This window comes from Hippopotamus amphibius, chromosome 15, assembly GCF_030028045.1.
Source record: "Hippopotamus amphibius kiboko isolate mHipAmp2 chromosome 15, mHipAmp2.hap2, whole genome shotgun sequence".
In the NCBI taxonomy this organism is placed as follows: domain Eukaryota; kingdom Metazoa; phylum Chordata; class Mammalia; order Artiodactyla; family Hippopotamidae; genus Hippopotamus; species Hippopotamus amphibius.
In genome coordinates this window covers 64,221,656-64,248,491 of record NC_080200.1, presented here as the reverse complement: position 1 = coordinate 64,248,491, position 26,836 = coordinate 64,221,656, and the positions used below count along the sequence as shown (strand labels likewise).

Here is a 26,836-nt window from a genome sequence, read left to right as displayed (position 1 = left end):
ATTGCATATATGCCCTTACATATGTGAGAGAGGGTTCAGGAAGACACAGAAACCAGCATCTGTTAAGCCCATTGCACAGTCCAGGATCACTTGGTCCCCTGGGTTTCTGAAAGAGTAGAACCTCTTTGGAATAATTAACCTTCATTCAACTATCTGGACTCACAAAGACCAAGCAGACAAGGGTTTCTGTTGGGTATTAGTAAAGATGTAAAGTTCAGTTGATCATTGATTGGTTGACAAAATGTTATTACATGTAATTATTCAGAGGTCACTGTGCCAGCAGGCTAAGGCCGTGGGGCAGGAGACAGTTTGGACCAGACAGAGACTAACTCTAACAAAAATACTTTGTCATCATAGGTGAACTCCCAGTTGGGGTTGGAGCTCTGTGAAACACAGAGGGTGGGGAGAAGAATGTCTGCTAAAGTTGCTTTGCAGAAATGACCTGTAAAATAATCAGCAACAAAAAGGAAATGACTGGTCCCATTTGGCCGCAGGAAAAGTGGGCTATGAGTTTTGGAGATAGCGGCTCTCTCCTTTCCACACAGCTTATTTGTTTGCTCTTCTCTCTCCTGTGGTGGAGAAGAACTAAACCCTGAAAGCTAAGATTCTTCCACATGCTTAAAATCAGAGAGAAACTGGATGAGAGAACAAACGTGTCCACTCCTCTGCGGAAAGCAGAGTGAGCTGTGGATCTCGGTTCAGGGGAGTCTTCTGCAGTCTTCCTCCACTAGGTTCTGAATATGGGAAACTCTATGTTTTGTCTCTTTTTTGTTATTCTAAACTATTAATCTAGCCACCTTTCTCGCCATCAGTTTCAAATTTGCAGTCCTTGAGCTGAGAAATACAAGTCTGGTCTCTACAGGGTGAAGTCAGCTTTCCCTTCTTCTAGGGAAGACGTGTTCTCAATGACTTAATTTGTAGGAGGAACTTTCTGTCAAGGTCTTGAGTATCTTCTAGGCCCATCTCCTCCCACTGGTGCATGCTCCTAAGAGGAGCAGGTGACTCTCAAGCTCCTCTGCAGTTTTATCTAGCTGTGATACTGAACTTGAACCCTAAGTGTAAGATTCTTTAGCCCTTTAGCCCAAATATAGTGGAAAAAATAGCATAATGTATGCTATTCAAAAAGACTTAATAATAACAGCTCTAATATAAAAGAAAATAATGAAAATAACCATCACAACCAACAGTACTATCCATTTCTAGTAGCCATTTCCATAGGAAATCAAATTGCATTTGACTCGCAATTTTCAATTCCAGTCTAACCAACCAAAGCCCTAATAACATCCATTGTTGACGTGGTTGATTTTTCAATTTTATTCATAACTTTCTATCTTAGCTCAGGCTGTCATAGCAAAACACCACAGGCTGGGTGATGCAAACAGGAGATGTTTATTTCTCACATCTCTGAAGGCTGGGAAGTCCAAGATCAAGGTGCTGATGATTCCATTCTGGCGAGGGCTCTCTTCCTGGCAGACAGCCCTTCTCACACGGCAGACAGAGGGAGAGAGAAAGAGAGACAGACACAGGCAGAGACAGAGACAGAGAGGCTCTTCCTTTCCTTATAAGGACACTAATCTCATCACAGAGGCCCAACGATCGTGACCTCATCTAAACCTAATTATCTCCCAGGGCTCTCACCCCTAATACCTTCATACTGGGAGTTAAGGCCTCAGCATATGCATCTGGGAAGAAGACACCATTCAGCCCATAATACTTTCTTACTCCACTCTTCATCTGGAGGGATTTTAAATTAGAAGAAGATTCCAGCACGTGACCTAAGGATCATTGGATGCTTTTAGCCAAAACACAGTGTTTCTGGTCTATCCTAAAAGATTGATAAAAAACAGAAATCCTGAGGCCAGGGCATATAGCAAATATAATTCTTTGGGGGTTGCAGGAAGTGCTGGGGAGATGGGATTGGGATTCTCTGCAGCCATGATTGAGAGTTCAGTGAAGGAAAATTCTACCTGATCATTTTTTCCCCCAAGCAAGAGCATTGTTTTATTTAAGCCAAATTTGATGCTTATGAGATGCAGTGAGCTTGCTGAATATTCATTTGCAGCTCTGTTCATCAAGTTCTTATAATCCCTCTTATTTTCCTTTGACTTATAATTGGTGTTTTTGCATATTTATGATATGCTTTGTTTTAAGCTGAGGACCTGTTTTAAATGCTGTACTATCCTTTCTCCTCCAGCCCTATGCAGTGAGCTTACAGGGAAACCATGGCATTAAGTGATGGGGTTTCACTGGGTACCAGGAGCCTCATCTCACTCTTGGCTTGCACAGGTGCTTCCTGCTGACCTCTGTGGATGCTGTAGTTTGCAGCCCCTAACCTAAGATTAAGAATGGGAGTATGGAACAATTTTAAGACTTTTTAAAAGTCATGCAGCTCAATATCAAAAAAACAAACAACCCAATCCAAAAATGATCAGAAGACCTAAACAGACATTTCTCCAAAGAAGACATACAGATGGCTAACAAACACATGAAAAGATGTTCAGCATCACTAATTGTTAGAGAAATGCAAATCAAAACTACAATGAGGTATCACTTCACACCAGTCAGATTGGCCATCATCAGAAAATCTAGGAACAATAAATGCTGGAGAGGCTGTGGAGAAAAGGGAACCCTCCTACAGTATTGGTGGGAATGTAAATTGATACAGCCACTATGGAAAACAGTATGGAGGTTCCCTAAAAAACTAAAAATTGAGTTACCATATGACCCAGCAATCCCTAATCCTGGGCATCTGCCCAGAGAAAACCATAATTCAAAAAGACACACATACCACAATGTTCATTGCAGCACTATTTACAACAGCCAGGACATGGAAGCAACCTAAATGTCCATCAACAGATGAATGGATAGAGAAGATGTGGCACATATATACAATGGAATATTACTCAGCCATAAAGAGGAATGAAATTGAGTTATCTGTAGTGAGGTGGATGGACCTAGAGTCTGTCATACAGAATGAAGTGAATCGGAAAGAGGAGAACAAATACTATATGCTAATGCATATATATGGAATCTAAAAAAATGGTATTGATGAACGTAGTGGTAGAGGAAGAATAAAGATGCAGAGGTAGAGAACAGACTTGAGGACTTGGGGAGGTGGGGAAGGAGAAGCTGGAACAAAGTGAAGGAGTAGTATTGACATTTATATACTACCAAATGTAAAAGAGATGGCTAGTGAGAAGCAACTGCCTAACACAGAGGGGTCAACTCAATGATTGCTGATGACCTAGAGGGATGGGGTAGGGATGGGGTAGGGAGGGTGGGAGGGTTGCTTGGGAGGGAGGCTCAAGAGGGAGGGAATATGGGGATGTGTGTATAGATACAGCTGATCCGCTTTGTGGTACAGCAGAAACGGGCACAATAGTGTAAAGCTATTATACTCCAATAAAGATCGGGAAAAAATAAAAAAATAAAGAAATAAAAGTCACAGAGGACCTGAGTGGTCACCTAACGCTCATGATAATTTCTCAAATGTTTGAAGACAGTGAACTCACATCCTTAAATGTTCTTTTCCGGTGACATAACCCTGCTTGGGTCATTCGCCCTTGGTCAGCGCTTGGTCACATGATCCGGTTAGGAACAGCCTCACTTCCTGTTACCTTTCTCTGACTGTAGTAGACACATCATTAAATGCTCCATGGAGGTGTGGTCTCCAAAATGCAGCCACTTAAAAGAACTTTGGATGATGGAGGTGCTTTATAACATCAAATGCAAATGCTTTGTAAAGGAAAATAATGTTAGCTGCTTACAAAGCTTACATATGTCTCTTTAGAAATTCTTTAGAAATTCCTTCCCCACATCCACATCAGACTGTGCTGGGCGAACCTGCCCTGACCCACGCGAATCGAGGCCATGTGGGATGGTATGGGGCAATCCTGAGAGCCTGGTGGGGCCCTGCCCTCAATTCTCTTAAGCTTTTTAGACCTCTGTTTCTTTGCCCATAAGATGAAATAACAAAAATGTCCATCCTCCTGGTGGTGTTATTTGCTGGACTCTTTCAAGGATGAAAAGGTACGAAGTGTGTTTGGAGGATCAGTGGTGATGAAAGAAGCAGAATCCGCATTTGCTGGTAGACACCGCCCTCCCTCCAGCACAAAGCTGATTATTTATGCGTCTCCTGAGAATCACTGACAAGTGTTGACCAGTCCTCCCACCCTCACGTCAAGTGAAGATGGGGACACGGGGAGTGGCGGGGACCACCAGGCCACGGTGACAGCTGGGCAGAGTCCGGTTTACACAGATTCTGGATCCTGGGTCGCGCTCCATTTCAAGGCCTGGTTTGAATCTTCAGGGGAAACCCTGACTGCTGTTATTACCTTAAACAATTTATTTTCTTCCAAAACATCTCTTGGGAGGCCAAGTTTCCTCTCCCATCTTCTGACAGATGTGAGAGTCGCTAAATGAAGCAGTGAGATAAGAGAAAACATCAAGACAGTATGATGTTTTGAGATAAATCCAACATTGTGAAAATAGGATTTTTTATTGTCTGTTCCACTTAACAGTCTTCTAGGAAATAAAATGCTGTGATATTATTTTTGAAAAGAAAACCTTAACCACATCACTTCCTTGTGCCCCTGGTTTCATAGAGTCATTATCTGAATATGCCCTTTTGAAAGAAAAATGCTTTAGGACATCAGTCACATTTGTCAATGTGTGTAGTTATTGAAATACCAGGACTAATTCTATTAACCTTAGAATACGATATTTTAGGATGAAAGCAGGTATCAGAAAAAGGCTTGTAATTTGATTACATTTTCCGCCAGAAGAGAAATGCCATGACTACTTGGCACTAAAACTCTTAGCTGTTTATTTCTTAAGCATTTCCTCTGCATATCCACATAAAAATCCATAAATGCATTCTTTCTCATTATCTATAGCCAGGCAGGGTTTGGATTATGTGCTGTTGGAAGCAGTGCAGCACCCGTTGACCACACGGGTGAATGAATGACCACACGTAGACCACAAGCTGCCAGGGCACTGGGTCAGGCAGACAGTGTCGTCATAGAGATGTCCCTTTCATACTTCCTGCTGGGGGAGGCCAGGGCACAGGGCTTGCCTCGTTCAGTTCTGTTGCTAACATTTGGTTCTTATTTTGGAGGAGCTGACTTCCTAAAATGTTTGTGTCTTTGTTTGAAGGCATTTTTAGGGAGAAGACGAAGCTTTCATAGATAATCATGGTTAGTTCTATTATTACTTCAGCTGCACCTAATAAGGAAAGAGATGGTGCTTTATAATTCCTTGAAGTCTGGTTTGTGCTGGGGCTTCTCGTTCCTGCATTCTTTGGGTCACTGTTCTTCAAAGCAAACCCAGCAATGTCAGGTTCTGAAGAATCTTTAGTGAAGTAGATGCTCATTTTGCAGAAGCACAGTGTGACAGGGCTAAATTAACAATGCATCCCTGGGCCCAGCTCTGAAATGACCCGCGCTCAGGCAGGAAGCCAGGAAGTTCATGCACTTTCCCACGTCCTTGCAGGACTGATGTCCACGGGGGTGATGTGTGAAAGGACAGCCATGGGAAGAAGCAGAGCCTGTGCAGCTAGAAATGCTTGGGAGCGACACCGAAGACGGGCACATGGCCTCCAAGCTCAGATGCACACCTGCCTCCCACACAGATCACATGCATGTGTGATGTGTGCGTGTCACACGCACACATCATGCAGCAGCACATGCCACCCAAGACCACATGCATATCCCATATGCAAACTACATATGACATGCACACTTACATCACCCATGTCTTAAAAATAACACATACCGTGTACACATACATGCAACATACACACATCACACACGGATCACTCAGATACATGTGTGTCACATGCATAAATCACGTATACAAATCACACACACCATGCACATCACAGTAAGCCTACCTACATAGTACACACATAATGCATGTATCATACACACGTCACACACGTGCATATCACACGCATGCACACACACAGCAGTACACACAGCTAGTATTTTATCATCAGGAGTACTACGCCGTGCAGAGGGAGGACAGCATGATTCCCGTCGTGGGAACCTTGAAGCCTTAGGAGTAAGAATTCGCCCAGCAGGGTCTGAGTCCTGGCCGCCCATGCTCCCCACGTCTGCTGACTGATGTGATAAGCTGACCCGTGTTGGGGAGAGACTCTGCGCACGGAGCACAGGGCTTTTGGAAACAGATACTCTGCCTTTGTCGTTGGAGGCATCAGTGCCTGTGTGGTGAGAGGAAAGGTCATGTGGAGGCGGGGCGGGGGCAGCAGGACATTTTCTGCAGGTGTGGCCGTGCACACTCTTCCAGCCCCTGCAGGTCTAGCCCTGAACACAGAGTCGTCACTTGCATTTATTATTACCACCTGCTCTGTGTTAATAGTGGGCCTTGAGAAGACCATGGTCATACACTGATGGTGAGAATGTCAGTGAACATTTCTTCAGAGCAGTTTGCCGTATGCATCAAGTACTTTAAAGTATTCATGGCTTTCAGCTCAGTGTATTTTACCCGTTGAGCCTAAGAAATGATTAAATATGGGGCCAAAGCTTTAGACATAAAGTTGACCACTGTAGCATAAAGCAAATGTAAAGAATATTAATAAAGTAAGTTTTGGATAGTATACACATAACTAAGTTATAATATCATCATAGAACTGAATATTATCTAAGCATTCAAAATCCTGTTTCTACAGAATTTTTATGATCTGAAAAAAATCAGATTAAATGTTAAGTTAAAACAGCAAAGTAAAACACTGCATTCAGAATGAACTTGGTTCCTTGGAACAAGGTAGTGGCCTATTTATTTATTTGTTTATTTATTGGCTGTGTTGGGTCTTCATTGCTACGTGTGGGCTTTCTCTAGTTGTGGTGAGTGGGGGATACTCTGTTTTGGTGTGCAAGCTCCTCATTGCCGTGGCTTCTCTTGTTGCAGAGCACAGGCTCTAGGTGCATGGGCTTCAGGAGTTGTGGCACATGGGCTCAGTAGTTGTGGCTTGTGGGCTCTAAAGCACAGGCTCAATAGTTGTGATGCATGGGCTTAGTTGCTCTGCAGCATGTGGGATATTCCTGCAGCAGGGATCAAACCCATGTCCCCTGCATTGGCAGGCAGACTCTTAACCACTGTGCCACCAGGGAAGCCCATGGTAGTGGTCTTGAGAAAATAAAATATGGCTCTGAATTTGAGCATCTAGAAGGATATGGAGTGGGTAGATAAGTCTGTGTGGACAACAGTGTTCTTCATGGGCAGGGCAATTATAGGTTCTTTTTAGTTTTGCTTTATATTTTTTCCTCTTTCCCCCCAAATTTTTGTGAACATGAATTGTTTTTATCCCCAACAGAGTAACAAGTTTTGAAAGGTTTGAAAGGTTCCTATATTCCTATATAAACAGTAAGTAATGGGGACTATCACTTCTCCAGACTCAGTGAATACAGTTTCAATGTGAGGACAGCCTGTATCAGTCACCTAGTATCACAGTAATGCTGTGTAACAACCATGAAATCTCAGTGGCCACAATGGTGGACTATGGGTTGGCTGGGTGTCTCTGTTCCGTGAGTCTCTCATCTTTCCGTGCCTGGTGGGCTGGCCAGGGTATGTTCTTTTCCTGATGAAATACCAGAGAGGCACCCAAAACACGGCAGACCTTCTAAGCCTGGGCTGGATCTCATACTATGTTACTCCCACCCACATTGCATCAGCTATAGTGAATCACATGGCTGAGCCCAAAGACAAGGGAGGGACTGCAAAGTCACCTGTCACAGGGCACAGATCCAAGAAGGGGATGGAATCCTTTTCTGTTAAGTAAATAAAAATCTTAGTTTGGGAACAGAAATAAAGTTAACCTCAGGCATAGTGATCTCTTTGAAGGCTATTTCTCATGTGCATTGTGTTGTTGTGTACGTGACCGACAAGTGCTCACGCTATTGAGTGGCTCTTTGTGTCCTCAGATCCTGGCCAATGTGATCATCTTCATCTGTGGGAACCTGGCGGGGGCATACCATAAGCACCTCATGGAACTTGCGCTGCAGCAAACCTATCAGGACACGTGCAATTGCATCAAGTCCCGGATCAAGTTGGAATTTGAAAAACGTCAGCAGGTAAAATGCATGTTTAATCTTACATCCACATTATTTGAGTTGTTGTTGAAATGATTTTGTTACTGCTAATGTTGAGCGTGCAGTTCATCCGCTCACGCACATCAGAAGGAAACCAGAGTGGCTGTCGGATCGCCCTGCCCGCCCAACCTTGGGCGGCATGCTGGGTGGGTTGAATTGTGACCCAATGAGCAGAGATGGCATCTTCAGGCTCAAACCCAGTGACTGCAGGATCCGCCACATGCTGACAGCTGGGGGAAATTCAGATAATAATGATAATGCTTATTATCATAGTGACACTTCATTAAGACACTCATTTTTGGTTAAAGCACATTTCTCTGTGATAGTGTTTGTGGCAAGAGTTTGCTCCGGCTGAAATCTACCTGTGTCTTCAACAGCACTTGGTACAGTGCCTGTTTTCCACCTGGGGTGGGATGAGCTGAATGATGAAATGGGTTGGGGCGATTGAGGGAGGTGATTGGAGTTGGGAGGGAGGGTCTGATAGGGAACTAGCTGTTGTGGAGTCGGGGGCTGTCCTACGGTGATGGTTGTGGGTGACATGTGGAGACATACATCAGGTGAATGCATAGGCTCTGATGAAGCATTGCAGAGATAGGAAATGGAGTTAAGTAGGAGATGTGGGAAGCAAAGCCATGTGGCCTCATCCGGGATGGTGGCGAGCAGGTGAAGCTGGTATGTTTGGAGGGGAAACCAGGAAGGGGTCCTGAACTTGACACGCTTAACTTCAGGTCATGGCGGAATACCCATGTGAATATCCACGTTTTTCTTGGGTTTGTGCATTTATCAGAGGAACCCTGTTTCCATCTATGAAGGTGATGGTTGGCATGACTCTCTGTGAACCCCCCACTCCCCTCTCTGAGTGCATTCATCAGTGTTGGCACAGAGAAGATGTGTCATTATTATTCATTAAGTTGTATCCAGTTAGTCCATTTTATATAATTTCATCAACATGTGTTATGGTGGTGAGAGCAAAAAAATATCCTTTAAATGTTGACACTAAGCTTTGATTTGTGTATGGACAGATGAATACTAATTAGATTCCTTTTTGAAAACAAAGAGGCCTGTTTGTTCATTCAACAAATGTTGACTGAACACCTAGTTTATGGCAGGCATGTTTCTAGGCACTGGGGTGTGGCTGTAAATAGTGCTTTCTCACCGCTATTAGCAAATCTCCCGGTTTGTTTTTTTTTTTTTTTTTTTTCCCGGTTTGTTTTTAAAAAAGCATTTTGTGTTACAACATGTATAGCCAAAGTATTCATTAATTAATGTTTAATTCTTTGGTCTCTATGTATATCAAACTGTGGATTCCATGTTAAGAGAAATAAACAGTTGTTGGGGCTGTTAACCAGTATACCTTCATATACTGTACGTTTACCTGTGGGCAGTAATAATTCAAATCTGGATTCTAGGAAATTCCATAGATTCAACACACAGCACTTAGTGTTCACGAGTGTTCCCTCTACAGAGTTCAGATGTTTTAGGAGAGATGGTTTCTTTTTTCAAACAGCAGTGACAGGCTCAGGTGGGTCCTGCCAGTCACATTTAACTTTCTTTTCCATCACCTGTCGCAAGGTTAGGAAGAACTGAAATTCCAAGTCAAGGGATTATGTAACCTAATATTTATAGTACCGGCTATGACAGAACAGTCAGTCAGGCTGCTGACCTGGTCTGCACTGCCTCGGTCCCTGAAGAGACCTTGAGCAGCCAGGACCAGGTGTCATCCAAGTGGTCAGAAAGGCCATGCTCCGACCTTATGTGGCTCCAAAACTAGACCAGTGAGGCATACCTCGTGCTACAGACTTTATGGGACCTTCATGGGAGGTATTATAAGGGCATCTGTTTACAAGTTTTAGGAACAGGAGCCAAGGATCCTTTTTAAAATAAGGAGAGAGCAAAGGGACACTTTGAAGAAAAAGAACTTAGGCTAAAGATGTTTAATAAAATGTAATTAGACACCACATGTGTATTTTGCTACCAGAGTTGTGAGTCAGCTCTTACTTTGCTTGTTAGGACTTTAGAAAATATGTTTCTAGAATGGAATAAATGTTTATCGGTTTTTTTTTTCAGACCAGCATGTAATTAAATGGGAATGAAAAATTCCCATAGTTAATAAAATCAGTAAGGTGTGATTTTTAGATTTAAGGACACAAATAAAAATTAGCCAATGGCAATCGAGGTGTCCTTCACACAGAGGAGCAGCCTCAGAGACCATGAGGCTGGCATGGCCACAGACCAAAGTAAGGTCCAAGGATTCCACATGTCACTTCCTCTCCACCTGTTACCGCAAACTATTTTTTAAAGTTTTCTATTGAAGTATAGTTGATTTACAATGTGTTAGTCTCAAATGTACAGCAAAGTGAATCAGATCTCTATATCTATATCTATATCTATCTATATCTATATCTATATCTATCTATACCTGTAAGTGTTTATAAATATCTATATAGACAGATATCTACATGTTATATGTATGTTCTATATATGTTCTCTCTCTATATCAATATATATCTATATATAGGTGTTTCAGGTATACAGCAAAATGATTCATATGTATGTGTGTATCTACATATATATTTTTCAGATTCCTTTCCATTATAGGTTATTACAGGATATCGAATATACTGCAAAGCATTTTTGCTTCATCCATGGTCACTAGCGCAAACAACAGTGTCCTTCAGAGTTCTTCATTCAGGGGTAGGGGCTGCCATTTCGATAAAATCTGTAGCACCCACTTTAATGTTGTATCTGCAATTGCCGCAGAGTGAGGTGACCCTCCCAGGGGCTAAGGGCCTGGGTTCACAGCCTCACCCCCGGCTGTCCTTTTTCTTTTTTCTTTTAGATTCTTTTGATGTGGACTTTTTTTTTTCTTCAATGTTCTTTCCTTTTTGGTTGATTTTGTTTATTTTTTATTTTTGTATTAATTAATTAATTTATTTATTTATTGGCTGCATTTGGGTCTTTGTAGCTGCTTGCAGGCCTTCTCTAGTAGCGGTGAGTGGGGGCTACTCTTCGGTGCAGTGCGCGGGCTTCTCATTGCATTGGCTTCTCTTGTTGCAGAGCACGGGCTTCAGTAGTTGTGGCACGTAGGCCACATAGTTGTGGCTAGTGGGCTCTAGAGGGCAGGCTCAGTAGTTGTGGCGCACAGGCTTAGTTGCTCCTCGGCATGTGGGATCTTCCCAGACCGGGGATCGAACCCATGTCCCCTGCATTGGCCGGCGAATTCTTAACCACTGCACCACCAGGGAAACCCCTGGACCATGTTTTTGTTTTTGTTTAAGTCTTTATTGAATTCGTTACAATGTTGTTTCTGTTTTCTGTTTTGGTTTTTTGGCCACAATGAATGTGGGATCTTAGCTCCCCCACCAGGGATCAAACCCACAAGCTTTGCCTTGGAAGGCAAAGTCTTAACCACTGGACTGCCAGGGAAGTACCCCCACCACTGTCCTTAATCCTTGGAGAGGAAGGCAAACGTCCTGTGAGTCCAGGAGGCCGCCCCTTATGGAACCCCGCTGGGGGCTACAAATGGTTAATATTACTGAGAAATGTCTAGAGATTCTCAAATCTTTTCAAAATTACTCAACTCTGTACTTTCAAATTTTGTGCTATTTTTCCTAGATGCAAATGAGATGAATTTCTAGAGACTAAAAACCGCGTTTGAATAAAGTGGCTATTTGTGCTCTAAGATTTAAGGAGAGGAAGGAATGAAAAATGTTAGCAGAGATTTTCTCAGCATCCAGCTCTTGCCCTAAAACTGCTCTCATAGATAAACACTAAAAATCATATTTTTTTACTACGTGGGAAAAGTAATGCGATGCATTAACATTGAGGGCACCTTTGGGGCCTGAAAGTGGTGAGTTTTGACTTTGTCTTAAGTTTCACATCCTGCAGTAAAAAGCCATTTCTTGTGCACCATGTCAGGGCAATAGAAGCTCTTTATCAAACCTGAGTAAACGGTGGCTGTTTCTCCCTGGAGTGTGTAATAGACTCTCAAGAATTGATGAGAGCAAAACAAGAACCTTCTCTCTTAACCGCCTGGACAGTTGAAATAAATGTTGCCTCTATAGGACTGAAAACTGGGTTTGCTTTTTTTATAGAGAGAAAATAAACACTTCAATTTATATATTATCTTTTTAAAGTAATATAATTCAAAGAATCTTTCTATGGTCTGCCTTCCTCTGGAACCATCTGAGGATTGAATATAACACAATGTGCATTTCAGGGGAGAATGCTAGTCATGTGAGGCGTGGACCCCATGTTACTCCTGGATCTGTGCCCCACTGTGGGGGTTTAGTGAACCAGTAGGCTTCCTGGCTCTCCTTGGGGACAAAATCGTATTTCTTCTCTTCATATTTCAATGGAACAAGTAAGCGGTCCTTTTGTGGCCATGGTTAGGTAGATAATAAATGTACCCATCTTTGTCCTAATATGATAGGTAATAATAGGGCATTACCGAATGTATTGCATAAATCATTTATGATGCTAGGTAAAGTGTTGCCAGAGTTGTTCTAGATTTGGGATGCTGAAATTGGTCCCTTTTCATAAGGGAAAAGGAGAAAAGGAGGAGCTGTTTGAGTCCTCATAATGTACCAGGTTGTGTTTAGTTCTTTTACATATACTGTTCTATCCATTTTCTATCACTGTTGTAACCAATGACCGCAAGAGCGGTGGCTTAAAATAGAACAGATTCAGTATTGTACACTTCTGGAGATCAGAAGTCCGAAATCAGTCTCATGAGCTTGGTCAAGGTATTGGCAGGGCTGGCTGCTTCTGAAGGCTTTGAGGGGAGAACCTGTTTAGTTGCTTTTCAAGCTTCTGGAGCCTCCCTGCATCCCTTTGTTTCTAGCCTCTTCCTCCATCCTCAAATTCAGCAGCATAGAATTTTCCAGTCTCTCTCTCTCTGTTTCTTCGGTCTTTCTCCCTCCCCACCCCATCCCCATCTTGGATCTCTGATTCTGCTCTTGCATCTTCTTTCTTCTGCCTCACTAACCCTCCTGCCTCCCTCGCCTAAGAGTAATCCAGGAAAATCTCCCCATCCCAAGGTCCTTAATTTAATTATGTCTGCAAAGTTCTGGGTTTGCCATGTAAGGTAACGTAGTCACAGGTTCTGGGGATTAGAACAGGGCCATCTTTGCAGGTTCATTATTCAGCCTACTATCCTGTCTTCTTACCTTATTTATCAACTCTATGATGTAAATCCTTTTTCCTCCTTAAGCCAAACAAAATAACTGTCAAGTTACTTGTCCAAGATCACTCAGCTCTTGTTTCATCATGTCTGCCTCTCATGTTGGTTCTGCCTAGGTTTTTTGGAGTGACCTCTAGGATAGAGATTTTTCCCAGCCATAAAGGACTTTTTTTTAGTTAATTGTGTTGTTTACTATTACTAGTTACGTTAGAAAGCACAGAAAATATCAAACATTTATCTGACTTATCTTTAGGCAGCACATTGCCATGATAAGAACATATTTCTGTGAGAGTGTTAGGAAGTTATATGAAAGATCACTCCCACAAGAAGCTGCAGTATTAAATCTGTCTGTGGCTTGATTTCCATTCTGTAGTGATGTGACTGAGAAGAGGGTGGGTCCTGGAGGCAGACCACCTGCATTAAATCCTAATTGCTTTATCTCTTAGTGTGACCTTGGTCAAATTTCCTAACTTCTCCATGTCTTAGTTCCTCTGATGGAAGTTTTTCTATTTGATTTCTTACCAAATTTAAGAAACAGTCTTTCCAGCATCCAGAGTGGTATCCCGTTAAGAAAGTGATCAGTAGCTGATCTTGCATTGAACATTCATGATTTAACACGCTAATATTAAACAACAGAAATCAGTTGCCACCCTGGCCAAGCCATTGACCTCATTGAGGCAGGAGGCGGGGGGTGGGCGTGATTGGTGCCGGCTGTGCCATCTCCCGAGTGCCCTCCATAATAAGTTCCCTTCTTCCTCAAAGCCAACAGATTGAACAGAGAAACGTTCCACTTTGTCTGCTAGAATATCTGATGGGGAGTCCTTCCAAATACTTTTTTGCCTGCCCCATCTCACCACGTGGGGAAGTTTACTTTTCACCAGCAGAAGGGAAGGTGTGAGGCCATCACACTGCTGCTCACACTACAGGAGGCATCCTTTCCCCAAATTGTCTACATCTGAGGTGGTACATGAAGTCCAGGTTGAAGCATCTCACAGTATGTGCCTCTTGATAAAAACCAGATTGGGCATCGAGAGCATAAGAAGAGTTCAAGCCAGTGAGGCATTCTCATTGCAGTTCCCAGAGAATGAAATCAGCAAGTTTTAGTATAAATGTTATCTCTGACCTTTGGGTAGGGCAGTGCGCCCAGCAGAGACAGCAAAAGATGAGAAACACAAAACATCACACAGGAACTACAGTTTGGTTCTGATAGGCTGACCCAACTTGCATCCTCAAGATTATTAGTTGAACTTTCCTCCCACCCTCACCCCATCTACTTTTTTTTCCTATTTTGTTTGATAATCATTTGTGTCATTTTTTTCCTTTGGTGTCTGTTCCTTGATGAAGTTATAACGTGTATCATTCTTGGTCACCACTTGTTTCCATTTTATTAAGTGATGAATTACATACTTTTATCTTGGTATCACTCCCTCGATGCAGAGGACATAGTTGACATAAGTCACCACTTTGTCTCAGCACTCATTAGTGAAAGATCAAATGATGTAGAAGATACCACTTACGTTTTGCTTGGAAGTTGAAAAAATGAAGAGTTGAGATTTCATAAAAGAGTTTGCAGTGTTTGCCATTTGAATGCATCAGAATGAAATTCAAGAATTGCTTTCACAGTTTGCACGGTATTGTCTCCTATTGAATGCTTAAATTCTCTCGAAGCTCAGATATTATGTCTCAATGAGAAATAGCAGGGCAAGATGTTTCAGCATGCTACAATTTATGCCATGATGCTTATAGGTACCTTTAAATGGGAAATGAAAATCAATTCCGGAAAAAAAAATATATGAGTAACCCTCAAATCATCAAGCCTGAAATATTTTCTGATGCGTCCTTTAGTTAGAATGGATGAGACCACGACATATTTACAATGAAGGCCATACTGTGAATGTGTACTTTGGCTCCTTTAAGGAGAAATCAACAAGTGTAGATCGAAGATCAAGGGGAAAGAGGAGGAGACCGCTGGAATCAATGTCAAATCTTGATGCCTACTGAAGAGCGTCCCTGCAGGAGGTTAGTAATAGCGACTCAAAATAGCATTAGTGTTCCTTCTTTTAAAAGTTAGACATCCTGTTCTAAAGGGGAAAAATAAAATACGGTTACAATAATTAATCAAGCAGATTTTAAAATTCATTAAATATATGCAAATGCCTATTTCTATCATGACAGAGAAAAGCTAAATGGTAAAATAAAACCTCCAGAAGTTTCATCCCTGTAAGACACTTGAGCAAAACCCCCACCTAATGTTCACAGTCAGGCAGTCACTCACCTGTCTTGTTGGAGAAACACCTGGGGAACATATTGCTCCAGATTGTCACACGTTAGTCTTTGTTGATGATACTAGAGAAGCACAAAAACAAAAAAGCAAAAAAAAAAACCCCAAAACAAACAAACAAAAAAAACAAAGTGCACCCTCAGGAGAGCACCTGGTTTTGATGTTTTGGCCTCTGAAAGTTTTCCGTTTTTCTTGGAGACCACCTGCTTTTTACACCCTGTGATGCAGTATTTTAATGCTGGCAAGATTATACAATAGGCAAAGGATAATCTAATGGAAAGACTCGAGTAAGTTCAACATCATTTGATATGAGTAAAATAAACCCAGTACAAGAGTTCTGGAATGAGTCCTTCTGGTCGCAGTATCCAGTCTTCTGGTGTTTGTCACACACAGGAGAAAATTGTGCCTCTCCAAAATCAGTCAAATGTCAAGTCTTCTGTGATTGCAATCCTATTTTTATTCCTGCAAACATAATCACAGATGCTCCAGTATACCTGTTAATGGGGAAAGAAGGCATTTTGGGCTCACCAGCATGGAGCTGATTTCAAAATGTTGAAGTTATTGATTTTGTGTGGTTAATAGTTTATCACCATCAGCGCAGTCACAGATAAAAACACCTCCGTGGCATTAGGGCTGAGCTTGCTGAATGGAGGCGCCCGCCAATGTTTATGACAACTTGAAAAGTATGATGTAAGAGCTTTGGAATTTTGTGAATGCATATACGTTTACAAAAGGTGTTATTCTTTGGAGTTGGCCAATTTAAGTTGTCTGAGTGTCCTCAGAGTTTAAGGTAATTTTGTTCTTGTGCTTCTCTAGAAGAATCTTTTGATCTGTTATATATATATGTATGTATATATAGGTATGTTACTGGATGTGAAAATTCCAACCCCCAATCTATGTTTTCCATAAATGCGAAAGTTTGTAGGACTATATGATACACTCAGGAATGAAATATGAGCAATATTAGTGCTAATGACATGCACATAAACCTGTACATAAACTATTAAATTAAAATAGGGCTTTTACGTATATTCTTCCATTAAATACAGAATTGTGAAGGCTATGGAAGGCCCTCTTAGGTATCAAAGCTCTTATTTCACGGTTTTTTCTTTATCTGTTATGTGCCGGGGGTTAAATCAGGGAATAGAGTAGTGTTTCAGTTGTAGACTAAAAGCCCCTGTTCTCTTTGGGCTTCCATTCAAACCACAGAAGATGGACCATAACTGTCAGAAGGCAGAATTCTATGAGAAGATATGAAAAGGTACCACGACAAAGCTTAGTGGGGCAGGTAGACTGGCATATTAGAGAGGCGAGTTGGGGGGCTTCTCTGGGGATAGGACAGTTGAGTTGCAACATGAATCACAGGAAGATGCAGCCCTGTGATGACATGACGAGAAGTGCTCTCAGCAGAAGGAGTAGACCTGCAGAGGTCTAGACTTAGGAACCTGATTGGCCTATTTGAGGAGCATAAAGACAGTGGGGTCACTGGGGAGGGAGGAGAATGGAGCCAGGTGTCAGACCACACACTGGGCCTCGCAAGGTGTGTTAAGGACTTGGGATTTTATTATATATGGAGTGGGAAGTCACCAAAGGGTTTTAAGTAAGGCAGTGACATGAGCTAGCTAACATCCTTTTTACTTTTTTGTTGAAATATACTTGATTTACAGTGTTGTGTTAGTTGCTACTGCGCGACAAAGTGATTCAGTTATGCATGCACATATATATATATTTTTTCAATATTCTTTTCCATTATGGTTTATCACAGGGTATTGAACATAGTTCCCTGTTCTATACAGTAGGACCTTGTTTATCCAACCTATATATACTAGTTTGCATCTGCTAATCCCAAACTCCCAATCCTTCCCTCCCCTACCCACCTCCCCCTTGGCAACCACAAGTCTGCTCTTTATGTCTGTGAGTCTGTTTCTGTTTGTAAATAAGTTCATTCATATCACTTTTTTAGATTCCACATATAAGTGATATCATATGATATCTGTCTTCGTCTGTCGGACTTCACTTAGTATGATAATCTTCTCTAGGTCCATCCATGTTGCTGCAAATGGCATTATTTCATTCTTTTTTTATGGCTGAGTAATATTCCATTGTATATGTACCACATCTTCTTTATCTGTTCATCTGTCGATGGACATTTAGGTTATTTCCCTGTCTTAGCCATTGTGAATAGTGTTACTGTGGACATAGGAGTGCATGTATCTTTTTGAATTATAGTTTTCTGACTAACGTTCTCAAAGGATCCCTCTGGCTACTGATGGAGAATGGATTGGAGGAGGGAGAAGTGCAGGCAGGGGGACCCCTTTACAAGCTATGGCCGTAGTCCAGACCTGAGCTAAGAGCAGGCTGGGTCAGAATGAACAGATTCAGGACTGATTTTGAAATGTAACCAGTAGGGATTACTGTTGGATTAAATGTTAGGTGAGAAGAAAATAAAATAATCAAGAAAGATTCATAAGTTTGAATTCCAGCAACCAGATCATGGTTGGCGTGCCACTTCTTAGATGTCAAAGTCTTTGGGAACAGTATTTATTGGGGGATGGAGGTGGAGTAGAAATCTGGAGTTGAGTTTTGGACAGGTGCGTTTGAGGTACCTGTTGTATTACCGAGAGGAGGATGCCTAGTGGCAGTTGTAGATAACACCTGGAGCTGAAAATGTAAATTTGAAAGCCTTCAGCATTTAGTCGGCATTTGAAGGACAAGATGAGAACCCCTAGGGAGAGTTAGGGTTAGGAGAGATAAAAATTACCCAGGACCAACCTCCAAGGCATACCAACATTTAGGTAGAAGGAAAAGAGTCAGCCAGTCAGTGACAAAGATCACCCATTATATGAGAGAAAAGCCAGAGCGTGGTTCAGTAGAAGCCAAAGGAGGGAGTTTAGGGAGACAGCAGTCAACTTAGTCAGATGCTGAGTGGCAGAGGGCACAGTGTGAAGAAGTGACCCCCGGGCAGACGGGTTAAATTGAAAGGGAGGTGAGGAAGTGCATGCTCTGAGTATTGGTGGCGCCTTTGACATGTGTAGCAGGAAAGAGGAGCCACAAATGGGGAGCAGTTTGTTTGGCCAAGACTTTCTTTACCCAAGATGGAAAGCAGTGTTGTATTACATATCTTGCTGTGGCATCTCTGGCGGTACATTTTAAATAACTTGTAACGGGTTAAAGAGTTATTTAACCTATTAATAATTTCCACTGTATTATATTACATAGTTTTCCCAACCTGTCTTTCGTTTATTCTGAATCACTGATTCTCAGGAAGGGATGGGCAGAGGGATTGACTGATTTTTCTAGAAAGGCAACTCAGTTCCAAGATTACAGTTACTAAATAATCACAGCTGTAGTATATTGTGTATGCTGGCTGCTGTTCTGGTGATAGCTGCTAGAAAGGTTTAAACCTAAATAGAAACAATGAAAAAGAGTTTGTTTGTTTTTTGTTTCTTTAAGTAGGCAAATAGTAACAACATGGACACCTTGAAAGGGAACAAAAAAGTTGGGGAAACTATGGGTAAAATAAAGAGAATGAATTAAGACAAAAACTCAAGCTTCAACTTGGGTTAACTATGTTTTGGAAACATATTAAGGTGAAACCATAAGACTATGTTAAAGGAAAAATAATTCATCCTCTTCACGGGGCGGGGGAGGGGGGGGTGGAGGGGGAGGTGGGTGGGAAGAACGTATCAATGAATGTGCCTTTGTAGCTGTATTCCTGGAAGAATTGCTACTGGGAATATAAAAGTTTCAAGGTTGGATACTTTTACTAAAAGCGTAATCCTCATTATGGAAAAAGCAAGACTAGGTATTTCACCTGAAGATAAAAATCAACCAGCAATCCGGACTGTAGTGGCCCAGTGGTTAAGAATCCACCTGCCAATACAGGGGACACGGGTTCGATCCCTGGGCTGGGAAGATCCCACATACCACGGAGCAACTAAGCCCGTGCACCACAACTACTGAGCCTGTGCTCTAGAGCCCGTGAGCCACAGCTGCTGAGCCCCCATGCCACAACTACTGAAGCTTGCGCACCTAGAGCCCATGCTCTGCAACAAGAGAAGCCACCGCGATGAGAAGCCCGTGCACTGCAACAAAGAGTAGCCCCCACTTTCTGCAACTAGAGAAAGGCCGCACACAGCAACGAAGACCCAACACAGCCAATAAATAAATAAATAAATTTATTTAAAAAAATAAAATCGACCAGCAAGCTGCGGAATTGTTAGGATTGAAAACACAAGATGCAGTGGGTGGCAGCTTCAGCCACGTCCTTAGATTTCACATGCAAAGGCAGCAGCAGGATTGCTGGCTCTGCTTTTCTTTGGGAATTCCTAAAAATGGCACACCCAAGGTATGAGAAAAATTTCTTTGAAGAGGCTTTAGATGAAGAAGATGGGATTCTTACGTTGGTTCCAGTTAATGAGGAAATTGTTGAAGACCATCAAATGGAACCAGGTGTTTCTTCAACTTCAGAAGTCAAAGCAGAGCCACTAAGTCCAAGTGATCGAGTTCATACTCCTCAAACAAATGAACAATTCACAGCTTGCCGAAAATCCAGTTGTAGTAAACCAGTTTACCCCTTGCCAACCATGTTGCCTCCAGTTAACAATGTGAGCCGGAACACTTTGCGGAAATAGTGCCAGCAACTTAATTTGAGTACTGATGGTCAGAAAATAGAGGTTTATCTGAGACTCCAGAAACATGCTTATCCTGAAAAAGACCAGTATATTCCTGAATCATCACAGGAGGCCAGACTGCAGTCATGTCCAAGGAAACACAAGGGAGCAAGCGTTCGGAAAAGGAAGATGAGTGAGAGCAAGGAAAAGACTAACGTAGTTGAAGTGATAACTTCAGCTCATGAAGCCATGTTGGCAGCGTGGTCAAGAATTGCTGCAAGAGCCATTCAACTGAAGGCTGTGCATTCACGGCCCCTTCCTACCTCTGCTGAGTCCTTTCTGCCCCAAGCCTCCGGTGTTCAGTGATGTGTGGTCCATGGCAGACCACTCTTGACAGACACAGAAGGCTGGGTTCGCCTGCACTTCCATGCAGGTCAGACCTGGGTGCCTGACACTCCCAGGAGGTTGATCTCTCTCTCCATGTTACCTGCCTGCACTTTCCCATCCCCAGACCTAGAAGATAACATGTTATGCCCTGAATGTGCTAAGAGGAACAAGAAAATTATGAAAAGATTACTTGCAACGGGGAAGAGGAAGAAACCTGGTTTGGACGCACCAGCCTCATTGCTTTTAGATGGGCCATGTCTTTTTTTTTTTCTTTTTTTCTTTTTTTTTTATTTTTTATTTTTTGGGGGGTACACCAAGTTCAATCATCTGTTTTTATACACATATCCCCGTATTCCCTCCCTTCCTTGACTCCCCCCACCTCGAGTCCCCCCCACCCTCCCTGGGCCATGTCTTAATACAAAATAAATGGTTGCCAGAGGTTAAGAGGTGGGGCGATGGGTGAAATGAGTGAAGGAGGGTAATTGTATGGTAATAATAGTAAATAGACTTATCATGGTCTATTAATTTTGCAGTGTACACAAATATGGAATTACTATGTTGTACATCTGTGACATAATAGTTTACTAGTTTTACCTCAATTAAAAAAAAAATGTGTGTTAGAATTCACCTGTGAAGCCATCTAGTCCTGGACCTTTTGTTTGTTGGGAAATTTTTGATTATGATTCAACCTCCTTACTAGTAATCAGGAAAAGAAAAATAATAAACGGTGGAGAGCCCACAGCTAAAGTGACTTGCATCCCAATGATTGCTATGCTCTGTCCTCGCCATCCTCAGTGTTGCCTGGTGCCTTAAGTACAGATGGGAATGTCTGGATTCTGTACTTGAGGTTTACCAAAAAGTGACTGTTACTGCTGCTTCAAGTACTAGCTATACAGAATGTAATTTGGTTTTGTTTTAGTTAATAGATTTTTTTGAGCAGTTTTAGGCTTTCAGAAAAATTGAGCAGAAAGTACAGAGTTCTCAAATACCACCCCTCCACGCCACCCCATTTCCTCTACTATCAGCCTCCTGCATCTGAGTGGCACAGTTGTTGAACATACATTGACCCATCATTGTCACCCAAAGCCCATAGTTTATATTAGGATTCATTCTTTGTGTTGTACATTCTATGGGTTTTGACCAATGTATAAAGACATACTCATCATTTTAGTATTATACAAAGCATTGCACTGTGCTATAAAAATGCCCTGTGCTCTACCTATTTAATACTTTCTTCCCCCAACTCCAGATCACTGATCTTACTGTCTCCATAGTTTTGCCTCTTCACAGAATGTCATACAGTTGGAATCATATGTAGTAGCCTTTTTCAGATTGACTTCTTTCACAGCAAAAATGTATTTAAGGTTCTTCCATGTTTTTTCATGGCTGGGTAGCTCACTTTTTAATGCTGAATACTGCATTGTCTGGAGGTACCATCATTTATCCATGCACACATTGAAGGCAACCTTGGTTGCTTGCAAGTTTTGGCAATTATGAATAAAGCTGCTATAAACATTAAAAAAAAAAAAAGAAAAAGAAAAGGCAGCAGCAGATACACTGAGATTTTCTTACCACTCACTGTCCATGCACCCCTGTACATCCTGATCGGCCAGATTCCAAGTGACAAGCATCCAAGAATAATGTTTGGCCTCAGAAAGGAATTTTCTTTGTCTTGTTGCTGTTGTCTCCAGTCCTGCTTTAGGTCTCTTTCTGGTCCCCTGTGTGCCAGATGGCTTCATTTGCTAGAGGAGTCGTGTAAAATAAAAGCAGGAATATTTTATCATTGACCGTAGGATGAGCTCAGACCAATCAAATGGAATCTAAGGCCCGCAGGCCATGGAAGGCATCTCAGCCCTGAAGGAAATGACCATTCCTTGCACAAGTTCTAGTCGTGCGAAATGTTTGTCACTCTGGGACAAGATCCAATGGTTGAAGGAGGAAAAGTGCATTAAAACAAAACACAAAACCCACTCACGTGACGCAAGGTGCCACATGGGAAGGTGCCCTTGCCCAGGCTCCTCCCCGTGGTCCTTCCTGTCCATGGGTCTCCAGGTGTCAAACTGTGGCCGCCATCCTGGCAGCTCTCTGAGAGTTTACCCCCAGATGAAGTGACCCTGGGGTCCATTTCACAGAGGTGTCATCCCTCCAGCAGGCCTACCTGGGGCCCATTTCTGAGACGTGACTGTGAATTCTTTGGTGGCAGGGCTGTCTGTTATTTCATTATTTTTCTTTATATTCTTAGCACGTGGTACAGTTCCCTGCATGGGGTAGACAAGAACACGTACTATGACACACCAGCTGACAAGATGCATCGTGTATCCTGTGCTGTCTCTCTCCCCCTCCCCGTCTCCCACTCTCTACATTCAACCTTTATATTGCAATTATTAATTATATAGCTATGTGGAAGTAATTAGTCTGTTATTATCAATGGTCCCAAAACAGGATCTTCTGATACTTTGGACTCCTAATGATTTGTAGCAGCATCCCCTGGACTCCTGAGTGTTCATACACCATCTTGATTCACCACTCATAAATGTCTCCTTCTGTCTCTTCTGAATTCTCTGCAGGTTAAATATGATCTTTGAACTGTTCCTACATGTTAGCTCTGATCGAATGGAGATGCCATCAGATACAGCTTTCCATTATGAGGCTCACTTACATGGTTATTCATGAAAATGATATTTGGTCATATGAAATCTTCAAAAAGCATAAACCGCAAAACTTTGCAATTCCCTGTTCTCCCAGGTTCATATGCCTCTCCCCAAAAGTTTCTACTGCAATTTTGGCTGCAGCGTTTCTAGGAGTGTGTGTTATTTTAGCCACATTGTCATGGAAGGGGTCAGTATCCTTCCAGTAGAGAGGGTACACACAGCATTGAGGGTGTGTGTCTCTGTGTTGTGAACGATGCAATTTTTATGTCAAAGATAAAACGTAAGCATGAAATCACTCAGCCTGTTAAGCTGATCCAGATCTTCTGGAGAACATGCATTTAAACTAGCCTGTATTGAAATGCTTGGCTCGTGGATTCAATTGTGATAACAGTTTGCAGGATAATAGTTCCTTAAAAACAGCGTTAGATTTTGACGTTGATGACTACAGCACGTAACATAATTACTATTTCAGCTCTTTCCTGGTGAATTTTATTATCAAGTTGAGAAAAAATGTTTAGGGGGACTATTTAGAAGTGGGAGTTCCAAAGGATAGGTCAGCACAGAGAGACTAATGTCAACAACAGACTCAGCTCTTTAAAAGGGGCAGAGGGGTGGAGGAGCTCACAACTTGGGATCTGAAGATGTAGCACTTTCAAGTGAGCGAGATTTCTGAAAAGCTATGAGCAGGATTTGGAATGCTTACTGAAAAACAGAGGCGAATCCTTTCATCAAAGAGCGGTGTATTGATACTTCATCAGCTGATATACATGAACATAAAATGTGACAACTTCCATACCAAAGAGAATTGAAAAATCTCTCAGAGTTGTTGGTGAATAATGGGAAAAAATTTAAAACTTACTTTTGAATAAAACTTGCTTTTTATGTGCTTTCAGGAAAAATGTTCCTGTAGTCCCCCACGTAAATCAGCATTTATAGCAACCGTCTCTTGCCTTTGCTGACATCATGATTTGATTTTATTCCATTGAGAAATGAACAATGTGAGATTGAAGGCTAGAGAGGGCAAATCAAGAATATTATCATGCCGAAAAAAAAAAAGAGAGAAATACCAATTTTAAGATATTTTTTGCATATTTTGTTTAGGGAATGTTGAGTTTAATCATTTCACGTCTTACTGTCTTTCTTCACTGGGGAAATAGAGAGCAGTGGGCTGAATTGTCTTCTAAAGAAATAATGTCTACTACAGTCCTCCAGCTGAGAAGGGGTTTGGAAAAGTTACTTTTCTGATGCTTCAGAGAACGTTCTGTACTTTCTCCCTGTTCAAGCTTTTCTTTACCAGATACCCCTTAAGCAGAGAGATGAGAAATGTGAACAGCAAATGCTACCAGCTATATATCCCCACCATTACACGCTCCACGGAGGACCCAGGCCTGATGCTCCCGTCACAGCCTCTCCCTGGGCAGTGCTCCGGCTCCTGGGAAGCGGGGAACCCACAGGCCCCTGCACAGATGCTCAGGTTGGGGGTTTCAGCACCAGTCAGGAAGGGTTTGTGCATTGTGAGGGAGCCAAACTGCCCGCTCCACCTGCCCCAGGATTCTCAGACTCTGTGAACCTCTGTGTACAGTGTTTTGTGCTCTGAGTTGTAAAAAAATGCAGATCAAAAACACAGAGATTACCCAACACCCCAAACTTAAAGAAGAACAATCACAGCATAAGATGCGAATCTGTATTTTTCTCGTTCTGCTGAGTTATCTTTCTGTGCTCTATTATAGTATGATGTTTCTTTTATCATATACTAACTTTTTAAGTTTTTAGGCCAAATCTATTTTATCTAGGAGTTTGTTTCTATGTCCTTGTCCCCGTACTTTCACATTGTAATTGCTGTATTTTGCAGTACTTCCTATATCTTGCAAGAGTACTACCACCCTTCTTTTTTACACATATTTTAATTAGAATTTTCTTCGATTAATTTTTTGCCTGTTTATTTTTCTGCATAGACTGGGGGGCATCATTTTATCAGGTTCTTAAATATATTCCAATAACCTTCCCATTTGGGAATGTTGAATTTTTCTATTTATAAAATATATCATTAAATCAATCAACAAAGCTGTGAAGGTTTTCTCTGCAGTGATCCCAACACAGTCTCAACAAGTTCATTCTGAAATTTTTGTAGGTTTTTGTGCTCTTGTGAAGGGATTATTTTCTTTTCAGAGTGCCTTTTGCCTGTTTATAAACAGTTTGCAGGGCTGTTGTTGAGTTGTATGTTTGTCTTGTATCCAGACACTCAGGAAGTTCTCTCTTCACGCTGAGAGTGTTTTCTTCCTGAACTCATATACAATAATCACTTGCAAACTACATTTTATGTTTTTCTGTCTTTAACTTTTTTTACATTGGTATCAAGAGCTCCCATACTGCATTGAATAACATCATTCTATTGGACAGTTTTCTTGGTGCCCATGTTTCCATAAAATGTCCATCATTTTGTCTTTTACAATTAAACACACAAACCTTTTAAAAATATTTTGATTTTTTCTACCTTCTTAAATGTTTCTCTTTTAAGCCATGACATTTCGATTTTGCTTTTAAATCTAAAGTTACTTTTGACTTTAGAAAGATAAATTTAGACATTTGCATGTCATCATAATTGTTATACCACATCCAGCTTCTCTCATCCTATTTCCTGATATTGAGTGCTGTTTTCTAATCTTTTTTGTAGTAATGTCACCCTATTTTGTATGTCCTTTCCTTTTAATATTATTTGTAAGCTGTCTTCTTTATTTCTGACATATTTTGTGAGTACTTTAGAATATGCACCAACATTTTAACATTGTAATTACTTTTTATCTAAATAGTCCCAGTAATGTTTATCTATGTTTTTCTTTGCTAATAAACATTCCAGTTTCTCTTATTTAAAAATTAATAAATAATATAAGAAGTTATATTTTCTTAAATATCTCACAAGTGCCTTCATTCTTGTTCCCTTCCGCTCAGCACTAAACTTGAAAAAATAGGGACCACTCTTTGTTTCTCTTTCCTTTTTACCCACTTCCTAACTTCACTATTTAGAAGACACACTGTTCAACTGAAAATACTTGGTAAATGTAAAGGTATTTGCCATCCTAGTTTTCCACAGTGTTGACTTTTGTTGCCAACTTTTTTGTCTACTAGTGAAAAAATATTCTTGGAGGAAAAAACAAAAACCTTCTCTATTGGTTCCCATCACCTGGTACAACTCAGGATCTCTGACTCTATTTTTTTCTCTCCACATTTTTTGATAGACACTCTTTCTGTTCCTACCCACCACACACACACACACACACACACACACACACACACACACGTGTTCATCAGGGCTCTTTTCTCCATGTCTGTGTTGGTCAGTTTTCAGCTCATCACACATTTTCAGTCATTCTATCTAAACTGCCAGCTCTCTATGCACTAATTCTGCCTCCATCTTTTTTCTTGGATTCTAGACTTATTTTTCATGAATACCGCAAACTCAGAATGTCCGAAGCCCATTTTTCCCCAGACCACACTTGTTTGTCATCCTCTCTGTTTCTGTTAATGACTCTCCCCATCTCATCCTCAGCCCACATTTAAATCTCCCTTCTTTGTCTGTGCTTTCTCCTTTGCATCTTCGATGAAACCAGTTGCTC

At 41.6% G+C, this 26,836-nt stretch overlaps 1 protein-coding gene and 1 pseudogene across 2 annotated transcripts in view; both read left to right on the top strand.

Annotated features, from left to right (window-relative positions):
- The window catches only part of ADCY2 (adenylate cyclase 2), a 401,037-nt gene that overhangs the window by 185,884 nt on the left and 188,317 nt on the right, over positions 1-26,836 (top strand). For both annotated transcript variants that reach the window (XM_057708770.1, XM_057708771.1), the window contains exon 4: positions 7,941-8,090. In XM_057708770.1, coding sequence (XP_057564753.1) covers positions 7,941-8,090 — 150 coding nt within the window. The remainder of the gene's footprint in view (positions 1-7,940; positions 8,091-26,836) is intronic.
- The window catches only part of LOC130837161 (developmental pluripotency-associated protein 2-like), a 39,705-nt pseudogene continuing 32,774 nt past the window's right edge, over positions 19,906-26,836 (top strand).